The sequence below is a fragment of the Nilaparvata lugens genome, chromosome 4, assembly GCF_014356525.2.
Source record: "Nilaparvata lugens isolate BPH chromosome 4, ASM1435652v1, whole genome shotgun sequence".
Classification (NCBI taxonomy): domain Eukaryota; kingdom Metazoa; phylum Arthropoda; class Insecta; order Hemiptera; family Delphacidae; genus Nilaparvata; species Nilaparvata lugens.
The window spans coordinates 53163842-53186006 of NC_052507.1; the positions used below are offsets into that span (position 1 = coordinate 53163842).

Here is a 22165-nt window from a genome sequence, read left to right on the forward strand (position 1 = left end):
GAAAATATGACACATAGTACATAACCTCCATCTCTTCTCTTCATCCCGAAATCATCATAAATGAAAACGTTTGTATTATCATTCATCCCCTCGTTATCATCTGGACTAAAAATACTTTTAGAAAGTTGCTTTTGTAAATGAATAAATGAATTGACTATTACTTTAGATAAGAATATCAAGAAATGTGTAATCAACTTTCCATATTTATTTTGTTGAATGCTTCAAGTTATGATGTGTCCTCGATACCTTTGATACCTTTCATCTAGTTCAGATTTCCAACTTTCTCTACCAATGATATACAATCAAATTTAATCTATTAAATTTAGCCGCTGTTAAGTGACATCATTGAACAGAAAAAATGTCAAAGACAAACAATGGATGACAATGCAATGGCGTGATTTATTTTCATTCCCTAGTTATATAGTATTGTGTACCACATCTCTTATCAAATGTTTTACGCTCCTTCAATTACACCTTTGAAGGTGCATTATTTATTACACTTTTACAACTGCATGTATCATTTAGTATATTAACCGTCTGAAACTCAACTGATTTCACACAATTCCCAATCAACTTGATTTATTGGTACAATACAGGCACAGAAAATGATTTTTTTGTTGTAATTTTAGATTGACGCCGAAGGAGTTCAACTCGTACGGCTCACGACGAGGCCACGACGAGGTGATGGCTCGAGGCACATTCGCCAACATCAGGCTCGTTAACCGGCTCGTTACAAAGGCTGGGCCCCGCACCATTCATCTCCCATCCAACGAAGAGGTAGGCCAATCAAAACGCATTATTATTTTTTTAATCTCATTTGCTACTCCCAAGAACGTCAAAAGTATTTCAATAGCGAACATAATCCATGGATAATAATACTGTATCTCAACTTTATCACATAATAAGCTTCATAGTGTTGATTTGAGAGATGTGTAAAATTAATCAAATTGATGATTAATGTAATTGTTTTAATTGAGGTGTAAATTGCTTTTAATTGAATTTGGAAGACGGATCATGATTACATGAGTAGAACAAGGATATTTGTACAATTATACAAGGCTAGAGTTCTCCCAATCTCCCTTTTTCAATACGGTAGCGTTAGAGTTGTACTGCATACAGCAGAAGTCCATGCTTGAAATCTTTTCATAGCATTGAAGAAGAGAACAAGTAAATAGCATAAGGCCTGCACTATCCATTCCAAGCTACATGGTAATTTTAGTAACTAGAAATTACTAGGAAGTTTATTTTTAATGGAATCTATTCCATTCCGTTATTTGATCATGGCACACGGCATATGGCCTCAAATTAATAATTTTAAAAATTGACAGTGGAATATAAGCAGCAGTACTATTTTATTACTAATACAAATACAGTATTTCATTACTCCTTTATTTTCATTGATTTTATCCATTGTACTTCAAAAACGAATTCTTCCATAGCTTTGAATCTGGCATCAGCTGTAATTACTTGAATCAAATCTAAAGTGAATGTATTCTAGGTACCTTGGAAGAGACTACAGAGTTTTTCAATTTCCATTTATTTTAATATCTGTTGTACACAATGCTCTATCTAAACCTAACCTACCAAGTCAAATCTGTGTACAAACCTACTTCACAAACGAATCCAACTAACTTGTTCTAACTTTTCCTAATTTGGATATTGGAATTTAATTGCAAAGTATATTTTTTTCCTTATTAGACACCTTTGAAACGGCGAAGATAAAAATTCTTTCACAACTTCGATATTGGTTTAGAAAAATTCGGCCTATACAATCTATACAAAGCGACAACAGCTGCTCCTCCCAGCCCCATATTATGCTGCAATGCCAGTTTAGCATCAACCACCTGTCTACCTCCCGCCACCCCTCTCAGTTGCCAACACAACTCCGCACACTGTGCTAACCCTGTGGCTCCCAAAGGATGTCCTTTCCCTATCAGTCCTCCACTGGGATTCACAACATGCTTTCCTCCATACTTATTCAAACCGGCATCAATTAAATCCTTGGCCTTCCCCTCCGCACAGAGTCCCAACGCTTCGTAGCTTAACAGTTCGTTGACAGAAAAACAGTCATGTAGTTCCACAACATCCACGTCACTCGGTTTAGTATGTGTTTTCCTATACAACCTCTCAGCGGCGTTTCTAGTCATGTCGTACCCCACCATCTTAATAAAACTTCCTTCGGAGAACGTAGACGGTAGATCTGTTGACATTTCAATCCCCAATATTTCCACAGCACTTTTTGTCAAATTGTTAGCCAACACAAACTGCTCAGAAGTCAAAATAGCTGCCGCCGCTCCGTTTGATGTAGGACAACATTGCAGTTTTGTGAGGGGTCCGAAAACTTTTGGAGAGTTTTGGATTTCGTCCAATGTGTACCCGCCGTGTTTCAGTGGAGAATAAGGGCTGTTGAGAGTGGTTTTGTGACTAAATTGTGAGTTAGGGTTGTTAAGAGAGTTTTCATGGTTTTTGAGAGCAATTTTCGCAAAGTGTTCTGGTTTTGTTCCGTATTTTTGCATGTGTTCCAAGCCTGCGTTGCCAAACATTTGGGCAGTGATTGGAGATATGTCTAGTCCAGCTGTTTCTGACATCATTTCGACATGTTTATCCAGAGGATGTGTGCGATCTGTGAATTCAGGTTTGAGGGATCCAGGTTGCATTTTCTCAAAACCTAGCGCTAGTACACAGTCATTGTTGCCGGATTCAATCAGTTGTTTGGCGAGGATTAGAGCCGTAGAACCAGTGGCACAGTTGTTGTTCACATTGTAGATTGGTATACCTGTCAGACAGACAAGAAGAGAAATTTTCATAATCATACAAACTGTCATAAATGTAACTTTCTGTTCAAAGCCCTGCCTTTCAATGATTTTCGTCTGCTGGTCAGAAATAGAATACCATTGATTCGTATTGGAGTGCTCACACATTGGCTGAGTGCAAATAAGCAAACGCTTCCATTCAAGAACCCACGGTTACTTTCTAGAGATTGTGCCGGTTGCACAAAAGCTGGTTGAATTTTAATCGTGGCTAATTCCACAAGAACTTCTTTCAAAAAACCTTCTCTGATTGGTTCTTGTGAAATTAAACACGGTTAAAATTTAACCGGCTTTTGTGCAACCGGACCTGATTGTTTTATTTTATGAAATTAAATACTAGTATTTTTCACACATTGGCAAACTGAAAATGAGTGAACAGTTTGATCGATTATTTTTGTCCAGAGATAATAGAATGAGCAGAGAACAATATGAGAGTGATTGAAATTATTATGGTGGATCTAGTTACTGTTGCTAATCCATTATTTATCTCCAGTAAATCTCTAGAGTTTTTTCTAGTAAATCAGTGGAGATTACAGTGACCATAACGTCTCATGGATATGGTGAGGTGAAATGTTGATTCATATGTTAATTTGAATTAAAATAATTATCCTTCCATATTTAAAATATTATAAGAACAAGGATAATCAACAATCAAAATGAGTAAATTACCCAGCAATAAATTAGTCACATATTACTTATTTATTCATCAACACTTTTGTTTTTTCTGCAACTAGATAAGAAAACACTGTTATCTAAAAGATTTAAGGATCAAAGTTTTTTCAATTGAAAATATTAATTTGAAAATCAGTATTGGTTTCCATGCAAATCAAACTATTTATTAGCGATAAATTCAGTGGAGTCGATGTAATCACACCCAACTTTAATGGCAGTTTTCAAACACCGATTTTTACTTTCCTTGCCCTATTACCATAGGTAAGGAAAGTATTGCTTTCCTAAAAAAATTAATGTAACCCAATTCTATATTTCTATACGTTTCAAGGTCCCTTGAGTCCGAAAAAGTGTTTTTTGGGTAATGGTTTGTGTGTGTGTGTGTGTGTGTGTGTGTGTGTGTGTGTGTGTGTGTATGTGTGTGTGTGTGTGTGTGTGTGTGTGTGTGTGTGTACACGATATCTCATGTCCCAATTAACGGAATGACTTGAAATTTGGAACTTAAGGTCCTTACAATATAAGGATCCGACACGAACAATTCCGATCAAATGCAATTCAAGATGGCGGCTAAAATGGCAAAAATGTTGTCAAAAACATGGTTTTTCGCAATTTTCTCGAAAACGGCTTCAACGATTTTGATTAAATATATACCTAAAATAATCATTGATAAGCTCTATCAACTGCCACAAAACTCATATCTGTAAAAATTTCAGGAGCTCCGCCCCATGTATGCAAAGTTTAATTTTAGATTCCCAATTATCAGGCTTCAGATACAATTTAAACTAAAAAATTCAAGTGTAAAAGATTGAGCATAAAGATCTCTACCATTAATGTTCAGTAGCATTTTCACCTAAAATCGAAAATAAGCTTGAAATTCGAGAAAATTTGATTATTCAATTGCAAACTGTTGATTCTATTAAATCATTCACTATGAAAAGATAGCAGACCTCGTTTGTCTCCAGCGTTATTGTCCTGTCACCAGCTGGCTCAAATCTTTAAATAGTTGACTTGAAATGCGCGTGACCACTAGCGTCAGGTGATGCAGACGCAACAGACAACAAACAGTATGCCCTCCGATTGGCTAATTCTCATCAACAGTTGATTCTTAGCCAATCGGATGAGATTCTGAGGGTCGGAGAGAAATTTAATTGGTGATTGTATAAACGGTCATTAGAATGACACTTTAGAACGACCTAGAGGGAGGATGACAACATCGCCGTAGAAGATTCATTCAACTTGTCAGCCCAAGTTGGAAGCAGTAAAAACTCAATCAATTCAGATGTGCTGCAGCTGTCATCTGAATCTAGTTTTACAGGATTGCTATAGATGGTCCAGTCTAAAGACGTTTAAAAAATATATTTGGCTCAGTCATGAGAAAAAGCTTGAAATTGCAGCTTATAGGAACCAAGATTTTTTTTGTGACTAAACCATTAGTCGCCATCTATAACTTATTAAACATGGCATTCAACTAGAGATGGCTTTGGTAGATTGCAAGAAAAAAGAGTTTGCTCACTACAATATTCGAACCATATTGTTGGTTTTTATCTTGGAACTAATAAGATTATAATGATACAGAGATTGAAAATGGTGTTACAGCCTAAATTACTATTTCATCTGTTGAATAAATGAGTTGCTGTAACAATTTCAAGTGGGTCTATCTGATGTGGCATAGGCCTACCTGTCATGCCCAGTTGATACAAAGCCCGCTGGCCGCACGTGGAGTCGCCATACACGTATCCCACACAGGCCTGCTCTATAGAGTCGTAAGCAAGGCCAGACGCATCTTGTAGAGCTTTGCTCACTGCTTCACCACCCATTTCAGGATAATCCAGGCCAACTCTTTGGTCTGGTTTTTTGAATCGAGTCATACCGACGCCCACAACGAATACTCTGGGCTTAGGGGACATCTTAAAAGTGGAAAGATATTCTATGGTAATAACTAGAAATGTCTTGTTTATAATCGTATCACTTTTCAATAATATTATTGAGTAATGACTAACTTGTAATGTTTGAGATAACAGCTGTCTCTGTCTTCGTCTGTCTGTACGTTGGCTTTTAAAGCAGAGACATCAACAACTAATAACATAGCACGAACGCTATACCTATATAACTATAACCTATACCTATAACTTGAGCCTCATTAAAGGTAGGTAGAGCAGTTTATAAAAAGAACACAGTCATAGTCAAGATATTCCATCTGTAGAACAGCTGTTTTGACGACTTTTAAAAAAATCATCGAATTCCACAATTTACACAAAGGAAAAAGTACTCTGAAAACAATAATTATATAAACACATATACATTAGTCTGATCGTATAGTTGCAAATATGTTGCCGCCAATCATCATTATGTTATTCCCCTAAATTATTCTCGTTTAAGAATGAGGCTTATAGTTCAATGAGCAAGGAAAGTTGTGTGAGTGTAGGTACCACACCAGATTTTTATAATTGTTTTCAGAGTACTTTTTCCTTTGTGTAAATGGTGGAATTCGATTATTTTTTTAAAAGTCGTCAAAACGGCTGTTCTACAGATGAAATATCTTGACTATGACTGTGTTCTCTTTATAAACTGCTCTACCTACCTCATGCACGAGAAGGAGGTTACAAAGTCCATTTCTCAAGGATGGGGTGGACCCCCCATAGTTTCCCAGGAAAAAGACTCATGCCAGTTGATAGAGCGGATAAATAACTATACAGGGTATGAATTTGAAAAAAATCGTTAGAGCCGTTTTTGAGAAAAACGTGAAAAACATGGTTTTTTAGTAACTGGAGGATTTCTAAACATACATAACTCTAATCATACGGATCCTTCAACAATATGTAAAAAAAATTGCAAGAAACCTTCAAATTGGAAGCTATATTATTTTGATATCAAAATAATATTCTTGGATTATCCAGTTTTTTATTTTCAATGTAATATACTTCGTTATTATTTGTTGATTTATGAGATCGTTTGGGATACTATTTATTATTCTCGGTGCAATATAAATAAGTTGTTTTCGAATTAAAGTAAGTTTTTAAACATAGCATTCAAATTTATGTTCATTATATTTTCTTATGTTTTATGTGTTTCGCTATTGATTTTTTTAAAGTTGTTGTTATATCTATTGAAATATTTGAGGATGTTAAGCACATATAGTTGGCGGATAGTCATGACTTTCAGATCACTGAATGCACTCATTGAAGGGTATAATATTGGTCTATTTAAAATTGTCAATCATTTTCTGTACAATAAATAGTGTAGAGAGGTGAGAGTTGAAGGTACCTCCCCAATCCATTAAGCCATATGCAGTATCGACTGAACTATAAAACATACGGTATTATTTGCAAAGTACCTATATAACATTCTCATCATAGTTACCTTCAATACTGATCGTAATTTAAAGAATTTATATGATACAAATTTCAATCTATATTGCATAAGTAATCTATATATGTTTCTTTTCCATCTGAAACCTTCCTCGATTATTACCCCTAGGTATTTCAAGTGACTTGTTCTCTCAATTTCAGGACAATCACATACTACATGGTTGTCAACATTACAATTCATGTGTAATCTGAGTAGACAGTTTGTGATTTCATGTCCAGTAATGTTTCTCGAAAATGCTATGTACTTTGTTTTTTTTTTATATTGAGACTAAGGGAATTGATGTTCAGCCATCTCTTTAATGTGGAGAAGCCTTTTGTGGCGGCTTCATGAACGTTATGCCATGTATTGCCCCCAGATAACAATGCAGAGTGTCATCAGCAAAAGAATAAATCTCCCCACCATTTAGCTCCAATTTCAGTACCTCATTTACGTAGACCAGGAATAAAATAGGCGATAGTACTGTACCCTGGGGTAGGCCTAGGCCGTACCCGGAAAGTGGCATCCTACTAACGTCGTTCTCATTATTGAGAGTTAAAATTTGCACCCTATTTGAGAGGTAGCTCTCGAATAATTTTATGGGGTTCCTCTAATCCCAACTCTTCCAGTTTACGGAGTAATTGAATATGAGACACCGTATAATATGCCTTAGCCAAAATACAATATATTATATCATATTCATTAAATTGTAAAACATTATTGCCTTACCAAGTGTATAACACATTTTCCTCATATTACAAATATTTTTTTCCTTTTCTTTCAAATGGATTAACATTTTCTATCAAAAATAGATTTCATGAAAATATTTACCAATGATTAGAACTTAGTAACTAATGATTGGTTTATTGTGATATTTTATTAAATTTGGAAGTGATTTCTAAGTTTATTGAGTTATTTTCAAATTAAACTGGCTATTTGGGTCATATGAGTTTCAAGAGTCAAAATGAGTAAACAAGTTGAGATTTAATATCAATGAAATAATAGGCAGATGGCCACATACAAAAACAAGTGAATGGAAATTAAATCGAATGAAAATCTTCAGCTGAGTCTTATCACAAAATGAAAACTGTTAGAAAAGAAATATTTACAATATTTTGAATGAATGTAAATTAATGATACTAATGACCGTTGAAGACTGACAACAATTGATAAGGTAATGTTAATGACACCTGAATGACCCAATGAGTGGAAACTATCCTTTTTGGGAAGAGTAACCATAAACCGTCCGTCTTCAAGACGCGTGGTAGTGGTTGTGTAATGCCTTTCAAGTTTCAAAACCTCAGGTGAGGGAGGAAGTAGAGGAGAGATTTCTTCCAACTTCCAAAATTTCTCCAACTGATGAGAGACATCATTTGAAGTTAGAAAATTTGACATGACCCTACGGGGAGCGGCCACAGGCGAAGCAGGGAGGCACGAACGAGGTGCTGCAATAGGACGAATAGTTTTACAAGAACCAAATATGACCCAACCTAGACTAGTTTTCTGAAGAATTTTGAGCCAGATACAATTTACCAGGCTGAAGTATAGATGCGAATATGCCAGCACCAAGTAACAAATCTAAAGGTTTAGATTGATCAAACAATGGATCCGCTAATTTAAGTTCAACAGGAATTGAAATTTTAGAAAGATTGATGTTCACACTAGGAACATTAGATGATATGCTATCAACTACAATACAATTTTCTTCAACTGACCACGAACGATCAGATGAAGACAAGCAAACTGAATGAGAAATAGATGATTTGGTCTTATTCTCACCTACACTATGAATCAAAGTGTCCGAATACAAAGTAACAAGTGACAATTTTTCAGCCAACCCAGTTGACATCAAATTACAATCAGAACAAGAATCTAAAAGCGCGGTAGCTTTAATAAATTTCCCACTAGAAGATTGAACCAAAACTTCGGCAGTAGGTAACAAAGCAACAGTTGATTGCTGTTGCAAACACAGTGACGAGGTGGAGCTCATCATGACATGAGCATTCTTCTGAGGCTGTTCTGCGTTAGAAACAGCTTGTTTAGTTGTTTCCGCATTCTGAACCATGACGGAATTCAAAACAGCATTCTTACCCTTGGAAGGAGCAAAAGATTGAGAATGAATAACATTGGAAGTTACCTTATCCTTAGAAGTAGGCTGAGTGTCTCGCGATTGAGGATATGACCTATGAAGAACAGTGTGGTGACTCTTGCCACAAAGTGTACACAATTTGTCCAAACAAATATGATTGGGTGTGAAAGGCTTGATGCAATTATAACATAACCTTTTGTCATGGACAGCATTCCAACGATCAATAACCTGCAACTTCAATAATTCATTACAACGATTTGGAAAATGACCAACAGAATTACAAAAACTACAAGGTGGCATACAAGAGGTAGTAACCTGCATTCTAGATTGAACATTTGATTGATTTTGATTGAACTTCGGCTTGCTATGAGCACCAACTGAGTTAGATGTACCTTGCTGTACATTTCCTTGATGGTGGGTAGCTGAGCTTGAAGCAACAGCTTCCACGATTTTGCATTGTGATTCCAAAAAATTCCAAAATTTATCAATGGTGGGAATGTTGTGTATACCAACACTCTTTCCCCATTCTCGAACAGTAGCAGTATCCAACTGCAACAATATTTTGTGCATGTACAATAAGTCCTTGATTTGGACTCCAAGTTGAAGCGCTTTGAGCGCGGTAATGTGGGACTTGCAAAAGTCAATGAATGCCCGTAATGATTGACGACAGTTACGTTTTATGGTAGGAGGAGATTCAATTGCCGTGATGTGCCTGGCAGCAATTAATCTCTTATTGTCATACCTCTCCCTTAAGAGGTTCCATGCAAGCTGAAAACCATTTTCGTCAGCTTCAATGTGTTCCACTCTAGGAAGAGCTTCACCACTGAGTGATTGACGAAGATAGAAAAATTTGAGTGAGTCATTAATATTATCCTGATTACCAATAATATTGGTAAAAGCACTTAAGAATGCTTGCCATTTTGAAAGCTCCCCATTGAAATGTGGAAGCAGAATCTGAGGCAACTGAAAATTTGCCAAATGCGAGTTTTGAGATGTTGGCCGCTGGGAAGCACCAGCAGTGGCCTCATTGTTACGCTGTCTGCTTTCAAAAGCAGTTGATGCAGCGTTTGCCTTAGAGGTAATGGAAATAAACTTAGTAAGTATTTCAAAATGAGTTGAAGTGTCTTGTGCTTGCAACTCTTCATTTGATAACTGTTCGTGAATTTTGTCATACTTAATTCTAAGTGAATTTAGTTCGTTTTTGACAGTCAACAATTGATAATAAGTGGCTTCAGTGTCCACGACATAATCGTTATAGTTGGTTATGAACCAATCTATTTCCTGGTGTAAATTGTATCTTGCTTTGAAAAGAGCAGAATGCTCAGGAAGCAAATCTTCCTCATGATCAGACATGCTTAAAAATTAACAGAAAAACCTGAGTAAATGAAATGATACTGCACTGTAGCAATGCGATTGCTGCGCCAATAAGCAACTTCAGGCGCTGGTCCAGTACGCAAAGAGGCACGCCTGTGCATTTGAGGCAAGTTGTGTCAAGCTTGCTGTGCAGCAAGTCAAGTAGCAAGCTCGCAAGGCAGTGTAGTGTGCCGTGTGTTGTTTTCTCAATGCGCAATAGCCATCTGTGACCAGTTCAGTGCAGTTCAGTCTATCAGGGTACAGGATAGCTGATAGCTGGTGCATACACATCGCAGCGTGCTTTGAGTTGCAGCCAGTACTGAAAATCGAAACAAGTGTGTGAATGCTTAATATTAAACAATACAAAAATACAATGGAATAAAGCTATCAAGCTAGACTATTAGGCACATGGTCACTGAAACCCTAAGGTTCAACGGACCAAGAAAATGGGTAATAAAAATGTAACAATTATCCTAGGTAACCACTGAATCAAAAATCCGGGGTGGAGGACCATTTTTATGACAGAATCCAAAGTCAGGGCATTGGACTGTAAATGATAATTGATATTAATACCTACAAAATAAATCTCTGGATTCTGTGCATAAAAAACTGATAGTATGAAGTGCTGGGAGTATGCCAATAAAAGACAAAATGAGTAAACAAGTTGAGATTTAATATCAATGAAATAATAGGCAGATGGCCACATACAAAAACAAGTGAATGGAAATTAAATTGAATGAAAATCTTTAGCTGAGTCTTATCACAGAATGAAATAAAACTGTTAGAAAAGAAATAATTACAAAATTTTGAATGAATGTAAATTAATGATACTAATGACCATTGAAGACTGACAACAATTGATAAGGTAATGTTAATGACACCTGAATTGAAAATAGAAAATTTTAAATGATACAATGAAGTTAATGTTGAAAAATTCAATGTTATTGGAGGTTGGTAGCACTGGACTACCTTTAAAGTTTACTTGTAATTAGAGCTCTAGAATTTTACTTATTTACTGATTTCCAGTGTCATATTTTCTCTTAAGTAAGTGTTAAAGTGATTCAGTGAGAATTAAGTTACCTTTAAAAATATCCAACTCAAATGAATCGTGAGTACTGAGTAGAAGCACATTTGATGACATTAACTTGTTTTCTAACCGCACTTTTAGCTTCATCATTGTATGCCGGCACAGTCTTGAGTTTCGATAATTACTGCGTGTATTCAAACTGACGTCAGCTGTTAGTGGCTTTGTTCCGATATCGTGTTATTATCATCTGTATTGTTGTTTACGTTTTGTTTCCTTGATGACGGCTTTCCAAGCTCAGGTTGTAACTGCTCGACTCTCGGGAGAGAGCGGCGTAATTGGGTGCTGGCATCTCTAGCCTAATTCTACCCAATTAGGTCAGCAGCCCATCCCCGAGTAGGAATGCCTTATCAAAATTAGATAGCAGTGTTGTAGCGCAGATAAAATTATTGCTTTGAACGGTCTTCTAGATAAACAACATTGAGCCAATCAACAGATAGCCCGCGAATCCTCCGGTTTTTCAAATAAACGCTTCTTATTTTGTTTCTTGCTTACTTGTTAACTTTTCAATATAACCATGTTGATTCAAAATTTCAAAACAAAAACAGGTAATTCAGCAATCAAGGTAGACGGTTACAGTTATAGAAGGGATCGGGATTTAGCAAATGGACAAGTTTCATGGCGATGTCTAACGTTTGGATGTTCTGCTTCCATGAAAACAAACAGTAGTATGAACAAAGTTATGGGAAATTCGGGAACTCATAATCATTCAATTGTGGATGTCAACTCAGAGTCACGAGTTGCAAGCATAGAGACTACTCCCTCAAAATCGACGAGTAAGAAACTTGAATTGTTATCGACTCCAAAATCGCGAGAGATGGGAGTTAATAAACCTAATGCGATAACTGTTAGTGATGACGAGACACCAAAATCGCGAGAGATGGGTGTTAATACACCTAACATTAGAACTGTTAGGGATGACGACACTTGCAGTATACATGATTTAGAACTCTTACAACAAAGAGACGACCTTATAAATGTGGTAAGGGATTTAAAATTAGAAATAGAACAATTGAAATCTGAAATTCAGCGTGAGTGTGAAAGATCAAATCAAATAATCACGACACTGAAGAACGAAAATAAATCTTTATTGGAAAGTGTGCAGTCAATGTCTACGTCTATTGAAGCATTAGAGGCGGATAACTTAGTTTTGAGAAATGAAGGAGATGTGGAGCGGAAAGAGACAAATAAATGGAGGACACTGCATGATGATTTGTATGTTAAGTCAGGAAAGCATAGAGAAATTCAGTCGGAAAAAGGAAACTCTAAAAATTGTAATAGAAGGTTATCAAATCGAAAGTCCAAAAATCGATCTAAGGAATCTGATTCTGGTAGGTCTACCACTTGTGAGGCTAAAGTACATCATTACGCTGATAGCCAAGGGAGAAATGTGCGAAGAGAGTTTGAGAAGAATAACAGCTACAATTTTACCTCTTTCGTAAAGCCGGGTGCAAAATTCCGGGACGTCTTACCCAATAATTTTGATGATTTTGGTGCGAAGGACTTTGTAGTATTTCAAGCAGGCTCAAATGACGTTAGTAAGAATGAGGCTAAAGATGTTCTTATAGCACTAAGGCGGAGTTTGGCGGCAATGTACAAAACAAATGTACTTGTTTTTTCGATTCCTCTTCGGTACGACCTGCCAGGCTGGTCTTGCGTCAATTTGGCAATAAGAGAAACTAATAAGGCAATGTTGAAAATAAGTCAGCGGTTTTCACATGTGAAGTTTATAGACATAAGTGATTTAGGACGAAGATTCTTCACAGGCCATGGTATGCATTTGAATATACTTGGGAAAAAATACGTGAGTGATAGGATTGTAGAATGTGTGAATGATCATTTCACATATTTGAGTTCATTTCCTCCTATTACTCCCCAACATGGTTCTTTTTTAGAAGAGTAGAGGAGCGAAGGTCTGATTCGATTACTACGCCTGTATGCACACAAACTGTGACTGATGTTGCCATTTCGACAAGTGATTCATATAAGATTCCAGTTTATAACCGTAACAATCTCAAAGGTGGTGCTGATAGAAATATTTCTATTAATAAATTGAAATTATCTATTCTTCATATTAATATACAATCCATCAGAAATAAATTGAGTATGATAGAAGCTGAACTTGTAAACAAACCAGTGGATGTTTTATGTATGTGTGAACACTGGTGTGTGAGAGATGAAATAGATTGTTATGTGCCATCTAATTACGTGCTTGCTAGTTTCTATTGTAGAGAGCCACCACAGTCACACGGGGGATCGTCCATATATGTTAAGAAAGATAACATTTTTGAAGTTATCGACGTAGCCAATCTTTGCACTGATTTTCTATGTGAGGCTTCAGCCATCAAGCTTATTGAGAATTCTATTATTGTAATAAATGTATACAGGACTCCGAACTCTGATGTAAAGACTTTCTTTGTTTATCTTGAAAATCTGTTGGAATATATTCTCACAAAAAGTTGTAAATCTATTATATTGGCAGGAGATTTTAATGTAAATATCTTGGATGTTAACAGTTTGGCTTGTAATGATTTTTTAAATCTTCTTAGATCTTTTAATGTTTATTGTGCGAATAAGTTGCCCACCAGGGGGCAAGCTTGCCTAGATAATATTATCACTGATATTCAACCTGATTTATGTAAAGTATCATTGCTGGGTGAAGGAAGATTGTCAGATCATGCAGGGGTGTGGCTGGAGATTTCTGGAGAAGATTCTAAGACTGGGAATGTACGAAACAAGACTGTAACCAAACGATTAATAACTGATGAGAGATTATTAGAACTTAAGAATAGATTTTTGAATGTTAACTGGTCTCAGAACTGTTACAATGAAAATTTGAATGTAGCTTTTGAAAATTTTATGAATGTAATATTGAATCATTTTAATATATGTTGTCCTGTAATTACTTATATTGAAAGTGCTAAGAAAAAATCTTGTAACAAGTGGTACACACCTCAAATAGCAAATATGAGAAATTGGCTGATTATTTTGTATAATAGATGGAAGTATAGTCATGACATTGAAGATAGGCAAAACTTCTTGAAATTTAAAAGAGATTATAGGAAAGCCATTGCAAACTCTAAAATTAAGACCAATGATGACTGTATTACTAGAGCAAAAAATATGTGTAAAGCGGCATGGAATATTATAAAAACTGAGTCAGCAACTTCTGGATATAAACAGCAAGAGCCACCTATATCAGCAGATGTTTTAAACAATTATTTTATAAATGTATCATGTGCTATTAATGCTAGTAACGTACCTTCTGAGAATCATTCAATTTTGTTAAATAAATTTAAAATGCCTTTGAACTTAGAAAATAATAATTTCAAATGGAAAAAAGTGGAACCAAAGCTGGTTCTTGACATTGTAAAAAATCTAAGCACTTCATCAGCAGGTGATATTTATGGCCTGAGCAATGTCGTTGTCAAAGGTTTCATAGAAGGTATACTGACACCTCTTACATTTCTGATTAATTCAGTTCTTATGGGTGGAAAATTTCCAGATTGCTTAAAGCTCAGTAAAGTAACTCCGGTTTACAAGAAAGGTGATAAAACGCAGCCTAATAGTTACAGACCAATAGCTTTAGTTCCTATAATAGGTAAGATTATTGAAGCCTGTATATTTGTTCAATTGTACGACTATTTTAATTCCAATGACTTACTCTATGAACATCAATATGGTTACCGACCGAAACATTCTACCATAACAGCCGTTGAGACTGTTGTTAATAGGATATTAGAAGCATTTGAGAATAAGTTAATTACAGGTGTGTGTCTAATAGATTTACAAAAAGCATTCGACTGCATATCACACACTATTCTAGAGAATAAATTACGCCACTATGGTATCTTGGGCAGTGAGCTAAATGTAATCATGTCTTATCTGCAGAATAGGAGACAAGTTGTAATTATAAACAGTAAGAAGTCAGAAGTTGTAAAGGTGATAGCAGGAGTACCTCAAGGGTCGATATTGGGCCCATTCCTATTTCTAATATTCATGAATGACTTTCATTGTAGTGTATCATCTAATAATTGTCTACCAATACTGTATGCAGACGACACATCATTGATGTGCTCTCAAAAAAGACAGGAAGACGTTACAGCAAGGTTGATAGAGAGTATCCAATTGTCTACGGCCTGGTTTGAATCTAATAGATTAGCAATTAATAATGATAAGACTGAGAATATATATTTTTCATTGGCGAACAATGTTTGTGAGAATAGATCAGTCAAATTGTTAGGTTTATATTTAGATAATAAGTTAACATGGAAAGAGCAAGTGGAGTTTGTATGCAGGAAAATTTCAAGAGTAGTCTATCTTATAAGGAAGTTAAAATATTGCGTAGGTACTCAAACACTACTGATGACCTATTTTGGCCTGTTCCACTCACTCATCAGTTATGGAGTTATGCTGTGGGGGAACAGCAGCAATGCAGGAAGGGTGTTAATACTACAGAAAAAAGTCATCAGAATTATTGCTAACCTGCAGCAAAGAGATTCCTGTAGAGAGAGTTTTATTAAATTTGGTATAATGACTGTGACTTCATTGTATATTTACTACAATCTAATCCAGGTGAGAAACAATTTGGGAAATTATCTTCAAAATAGTGATAACCATAATTACAATACCAGACAAAACGGTGACCTTCTCACACCCTATGTAAGATTGTCTAGAACTCATAGGAGTCATATGTATCAGAGGCATGTAATGTTTAATAAAATCCCCATAGCAATAAGAAATTTGCAAGAAAAAAGCTTTAAATTAGTGGTAAAGAATTGGCTGAAAAAGAATCCATTTTATAACTTAAGAGAATTTCTAGACTGTGATATTAGTAGTATTGCTAGACTGTGAGCTATAATTAGTTTTCATGTTATATATTATATTGTAATATGTATTTCAAATTTATATTTTGACGAAGCCTATTGCATTGATGTTTATATGTTTAATGGCAAATAAAATTCTTATTCTTATTCTTATTCTTACACAAGTTCAGAATCAATGTTACATACATTGAAATAAATTGCATGTCTTGAATGACATTAACACAAGTAAATCAGAAAGTGACAATGCTCTATATTTTGAAATAGTTGAATGTCTTGATTGACACTAGTACAAATAACCTTAGAGTAATTGAATGTCTCGGTCGACATTAATACAACTAAGTTCAGAAATGTAAATGCCTTGGTCGACATTAACATAAGTAAGTTCCAAAATCAATGTCATACACATTGAGATAGGCGTCGGTGGCCTTAAGATAATGCTTGTAAGCCAAGGGTAGCTATCAAATACAATGAAACAATTATTAATGTTGAGTACATTAATAGAGGTGACATGGGCCTTCAATGAAAACGCTTGTAAGCCAAGGGTAGCTATCAAATACAATGAAACAATTATTAATGTTGAGTACATTAATAGAGGTGACATAGGCCTTCAATGAAAACACTTGTAAGCCAAGGGTAGCTATCAAATACAATGAAACAATTATTAATGTTGAGTACATTAATAGAGGCGACATAGGCCTTCAATGAAAACACTTTTAAGCCAAGGGTAGCTATCAAATACAATGAAACAATTATTAATGTTGAGTACATTAATAGAGACGACATGGGCCTTCAATGATTTGAATGTCAAGTTAGACATCAATACAAATAATTCAGATATGAGAATATTAATTTGAGGTTAGAAATTGAAATGCTTCACAAATAAGCCAACTGATAATTGAAAACAATAATAAGATGATCAATAATACAATTATTATAACCTTGAAATATCGTAGGACAGTGCTCTCAATGAGACATACACTGTAACATATTGAATTCATGTATATAGGCTCGATTGCCGAATAAGTACAGACAATTAAATGTTTTTAATTGCTGTAAAAGCTGAATAATAGCTACAAAAATAATATGAATTAACATTGAATTGTTTGAATACAAAATAAATTAGGAATAGAGAATAACATGGTCCAGTTTCGACACGCTGTTAATTGTTTCATGAACAATTATGCAATACATGAGTAAAATGAAAATTGAAGAAAAAGATTCACGTAACCTGAGTTAAATTTTGAAGAAAGAGATGTGACCAGGCAGACAGGCAGGGAATCCACGGTACCCCAGGGAACAGCACGTTCAGCAAGTTCCAACTATGACCACGCAATGGCAAAATGAAAGCATCAAACACAGCAGACAATTCCCCCAATGGGAATGTGAACAGGAACATGTAGAACTCCAAACAAATAATCCGAATTCCAAGTTGTGGAATTTTTAGATCAATTTCCAAATGGTAGAGATGATGAAGTTGAAAGTCTGAGTTTCAAGTGGTGAAGCCATGTTGTTAGAAAAATGGCGAGAGATGCCAACACAATACTATGGAACTTTGACAAAGTCTATCAGCGTAAATACACAAAGAAATTGATAAATAGTTGAATCACAGTTGATGAATACATTTGAAGAATTCATTTGAAGTAATATTTCACATTTGAAACGTTCAATAAGCCAGATGTATTTGGATGAAGAAAAGGTAGACCAGAAGCGATGTGCACCACCGACGAGAGATGATCAAAAGATGAGAAGCTAGGCCAACGCTCGACTAACAAAGGACATGCCGGAAACGCCAGACATGTAAGCAAACGTTCGCGACAATTTGATGAAAAAGTAGCAATTATCTTGAAAGTAAGATGCCTAAAGAACGAAATAAAATACCAAAAATTGAATAATAAAAATATTAAAATTGAAACGACGAATAATATTAGAAAACACAATCTTGAATATGTAACTGTGACTGTATCGAGTATCGAATATAAAGTATACATCGAGTATCGAATATCAAGTATATATCGAGTATCGAAGTAGAACCGTTCCAAATAAATGCTTTGTCAGATTTTACATGAGGATTTCTAAACATACGTAATTCTAATCATATGGATCCTTCAAAAATATGTAAAAAAAATTCGCAAGAGACCTTCAAATTTAATTGGAAGCTATATTATTTTGATATCAAAATATTATAGATATCAAAATAATATTCTTGGATTATCCAGTTTTTTATTTTCAATGTAATATACTTCGTTATTATTTGTTGATTTATGAGATCGTTTGGGATACTATATATTATTCTCGGTGCAATATAAATCAGTTGTTTTCGAATTAAAGTAAGTTTTAAACATAACATTCAAATTTATGTTCATTATATTTTCTTATGTTTAATGTGTTTCGCTATTGATTTTTTTAAAGTTGTTGTTATATCTATTGAAATATTTGAGGATGTTAAGCACATACAGTTGGCGGATAGTCATGACTTTCAGATCACTGAATGCACTCATTGAAGGGTATAATATTGGTCTATTTGAAATTGTCTTGACAATCATTTTCTGTACAATAAATAGTGTAGAGAGGTGAGAGTTGAAGGTACCTCCCCAAACCATTAAGCCATATGCAGTATCGACTGAACTATAAAACATACGGTACTATTTGCAAAGTATATAACATTCTCATCATAGTTACCTTCAATACTGATCGTAATTTAAAGAATTTATATGATACAAATTTCAATCTATATTGCATAAGTAATCTATATATGTTTCTTTTCCATCTGAAACCTTCCTCGATTATTACCCCTAGGTATTTCAAGTGACTTGTTCTCTCAATTTCAGGACAATCACATACTACATGGTTGTCAACATTACAATTCATGTGTAATCTGAGTAGACAGTTTGTGATTTCATGTCCAGTAATGTTTCTCGAAAATGCTATGCTATGTACTTTGTTTTTTTTTTATATTGAGAGTAAGGGAATTGATGTTCAGCCATCTCTTTAATGTGGAGAAGCCTTTTGTGGCGGCTTCATGAACTTTATGCCATGTATTGCCCCCAGATAACAATGCAGAGTGTCATCAGCAAAAGAATAAATCTCCCCATCATTTAGCTCCAATTTCAGTACCTCATTTACGTAGACCAGGAATAAAATAGGCGATAGTACTGTACCCTGGGGTAGGCCTAGGCCGTACCCGGAAAGTGGCATCCTACTAACGTCGTTCTCATTATTGAGAGTTAAAATTTGCACCCTATTTGAGAGGTAGCTCTCGAATAATTTTATGGGGTTCCTCTAATCCCAACTCTTTCCAGTTTACGGAGTAATTGAATATGAGACACCGTATAATATGCCTTAGCCAAAATACAATATACAGGGTGTTTCAGAAGTAGTGTCGAGAATTTTAGGGTATTTTACCTGGATGCTAGGAGACTACAAATGTCATATTTGAAGTGTCCAAAACTCAGCGGTTATCCTTATAGCTGCCATTTTGTTTTTTTCACTTAAAAATTTTTATCTCAAGAACGAAATGTTGTATTGATCTGAAATTTGGCATGAATATTTATGCTATAAAGACTCAACTATAAAAAATAAAAAAAAAATTTTTCGTTGAAATTTTTCAAAATGGCGGCCATTTTAAATTTTTGATGGCGAATATCTCGAAAACCGTCCATTTTACAGAAAATTTACAAGAGACAAAAAAGTTAGCAAATTTTTTCACGATTCCAATGATACCTAATTTATTTTTTTTTTCGTACTGCATGCATGACCACTTTTCACCATTTAAAGATCAATATTAATTTTTTAATTCCAGATGTATTTAAGATGAAGCTTTGAAACTCGGTATGGCTCCATATGGGCAAACAGATGATTTTACAATGGTTTTCAGATGATAATGTTTGTCTTGTAAAAGTATTGTTGTTTCATTAAAAGTAAAGAACCAGATTTAGTGCTTCCTATTTCTTAGTCTCACGTTTCCTAGGTCTTATTTCTATCTTAAATTTCCAGTTTCAATATTTTCTTACGTTGCTTCTACACAAATATTTAATTATTGTAATGGAATTTAGTTCGCTGGAGTACACCGATATTCACTTCATGTATGGAGCAGCTCTTGGCAATGCGACCGAAGCAAGAAGAATGTATGCAGCTGCATTTCCAAACCGCCGTCTCCCTTCCGACAAGGTGTTCACAAGAACTCACAATCGGCTGAGAGAAGTTGGTTCATTTGAACGGAACAGGGTAATTGCTGGTAGGCCTCGAGCAGTTCGAAATGTTGCTTTTGAAGAGGAAGTATTGCAGAAATGCGATTTCAATCCTAGAACGAGTACGAGAGCAGTTGCAAAGCAAATCAATTCAAGTGCTTCTTCTGTGTGGCGTGTACTAAACAAGGAAAGACTTCACCCCTTCCGCTTTCAAAAAGTTCACTCATTGGTTGAACGCGACTATGAGCCAAGAGTAAACTGTGCCCGTTGGTTTCTTCAGCAAGACATTATCCAACCAAATTTTCTAGAAAATGTGTTATTTACCGATGAGTCCAGCTTTACAAGAGAAGGAATCTTCAACTCTCGCAACAGTCACGTCTGGGCCTTAGACAATCCTCATGAGGTCAAAGTGCGTGGTTATCAGCATAGATTTTCGCTGAATGTTTGGACGGGTATCTTAGGTAATCGCGTGATTGGACCATACATTCTTCCTAATCGTCTGAATTCTCCCACGTACATTACTTTTTTAAGAGACATACTACCAGAACTTTTGGAAGATGTGCCTCTTGCAAACAGATATAATATTTGGTTTCAACATGATGGTGCCCCTGCTCATTTCGGAAATGTTGTTACGGACTTTCTGAACATGACCTATCGTCAGCGGTGGATTGGGCGGGGTGGACCAGTACCGTGGCCCGCACGTTCACCTGACCTCAACCCTTTAGATTTTTTTTCTGGGGCCATATGAAAGACCTTGTTTACAGCACGCCAGTAGAAAACGAAGAAGACCTTGTGGCAAGAGTGGTTGCTGCAGCAGGTGCCATTCAAGATGATGAAAATGCTTTTATAGCAGTTCGACGGTCCATGATTGAAAGGTGCAGACTGTGTAATCAAGTTGAAGGACGGCATTTTGAGCAATTGCTGCATTAGTATCAGTGAACCGATTTGAGTGAAATTAATATTTTTCAATGTAAAATAAAATTTGGAGGAAAGTTATTCTTGTATATTTCTGTAATAAGAACGGTTTTCATGAAATTATAAAAAAAATTAATATTGATCTTTAAATGGTGAAAAGTGGTCATGCATGCAGTACGAAAAAAATTAATTTCTCTGTTATTCTTCGACCAATCTTAATAAATTAGGTATCATTGGAATCGTGAAAACATTTGCTAACTTTTTTGTCTCTTGTAAATTTTCTGTAAATGGACGGTTTTCGAGATATTCGCCATCAAACATTTAAAATGGCCGCCATTTTGAAAAATTTCAACGAAAAATTTTTTTTTTATTTTTTATAGTTGAGTCTTTATAGCATAAATATTCATGCCAAATTTCAGATCAATACAACATTTCGCTCTTGAGATAAAAATTTTTAAGTGAAAAAAAACAAAATGGCAGCTATAAGGATAACCGCTGAGTTTTGGACACTTCAAATATGACATTTGTAGTCTCCTAGCATCCAGGTACAATACCCTAAAATTCTCGACACTACTTCTGAAACACCCTGTATATCATATTCATTAAATTGTAAAACATTATTGCCTTACCAAGTGTATAACACATTTTCCTCATATTACAAATATTTTTTTCCTTTTTCTTTCAAATGGATTAACATTTTCTATCAAAAATAGATTTCATGAAAATATTTACCAATGATTTAGAACTTAGTAACTAATGATTGGTTATAATTGTGATATTTTATTAAATTTGGAAGTGATTTCTAAGTTTATTGAGTTATTTTCAAATTAAACTGGCTATTTGGGTCATATGAGTTTCAAGAGTCAAGAGTATTTAACTACTTTATT

General features: G+C 35.2%; 2 protein-coding genes across 3 annotated transcripts in view; one reads left to right on the forward strand and one right to left on the reverse strand.

The window, feature by feature from the left end:
* LOC111044390 (cytoplasmic aconitate hydratase) overlaps nt 1-22165 on the forward strand; it is a 92307-nt gene that overhangs the window by 61306 nt on the left and 8836 nt on the right. For both annotated transcript variants that reach the window (XM_039425823.1, XM_039425822.1), the window contains exon 15: nt 630-777. In XM_039425823.1, the coding sequence (XP_039281757.1) occupies nt 630-777 (148 nt within the window). The remainder of the gene's footprint in view (nt 1-629; nt 778-22165) is intronic.
* Nucleotides 1339-5477, reverse strand: LOC111044377 (non-specific lipid-transfer protein-like). Its single transcript, XM_039425831.1, has 2 exons — nt 5158-5477; nt 1339-2776 (listed from the first exon to the last, which is right to left on the reverse strand). Exons 1-2 carry the CDS (start codon nt 5384-5386, stop codon nt 1731-1733), a joined length of 1275 nt encoding a protein of 424 aa, XP_039281765.1. The 5' UTR covers nt 5387-5477; the 3' UTR covers nt 1339-1730.

Excerpts from the sequence above, each read along its gene's own strand:
- LOC111044377 (XM_039425831.1), bottom strand. The coding sequence starts at position 5,386 with ATGTCCCCTAAGCCCAGAGTATTCGTTGTGGGCGTCGGTATGACTCGA. Across the intron at positions 2,777-5,157 it reads GTATCAACTGGGCATGACAG|GTATACCAATCTACAATGTG; the intron begins GTAGGCCTATGC and ends TCTGTCTGACAG.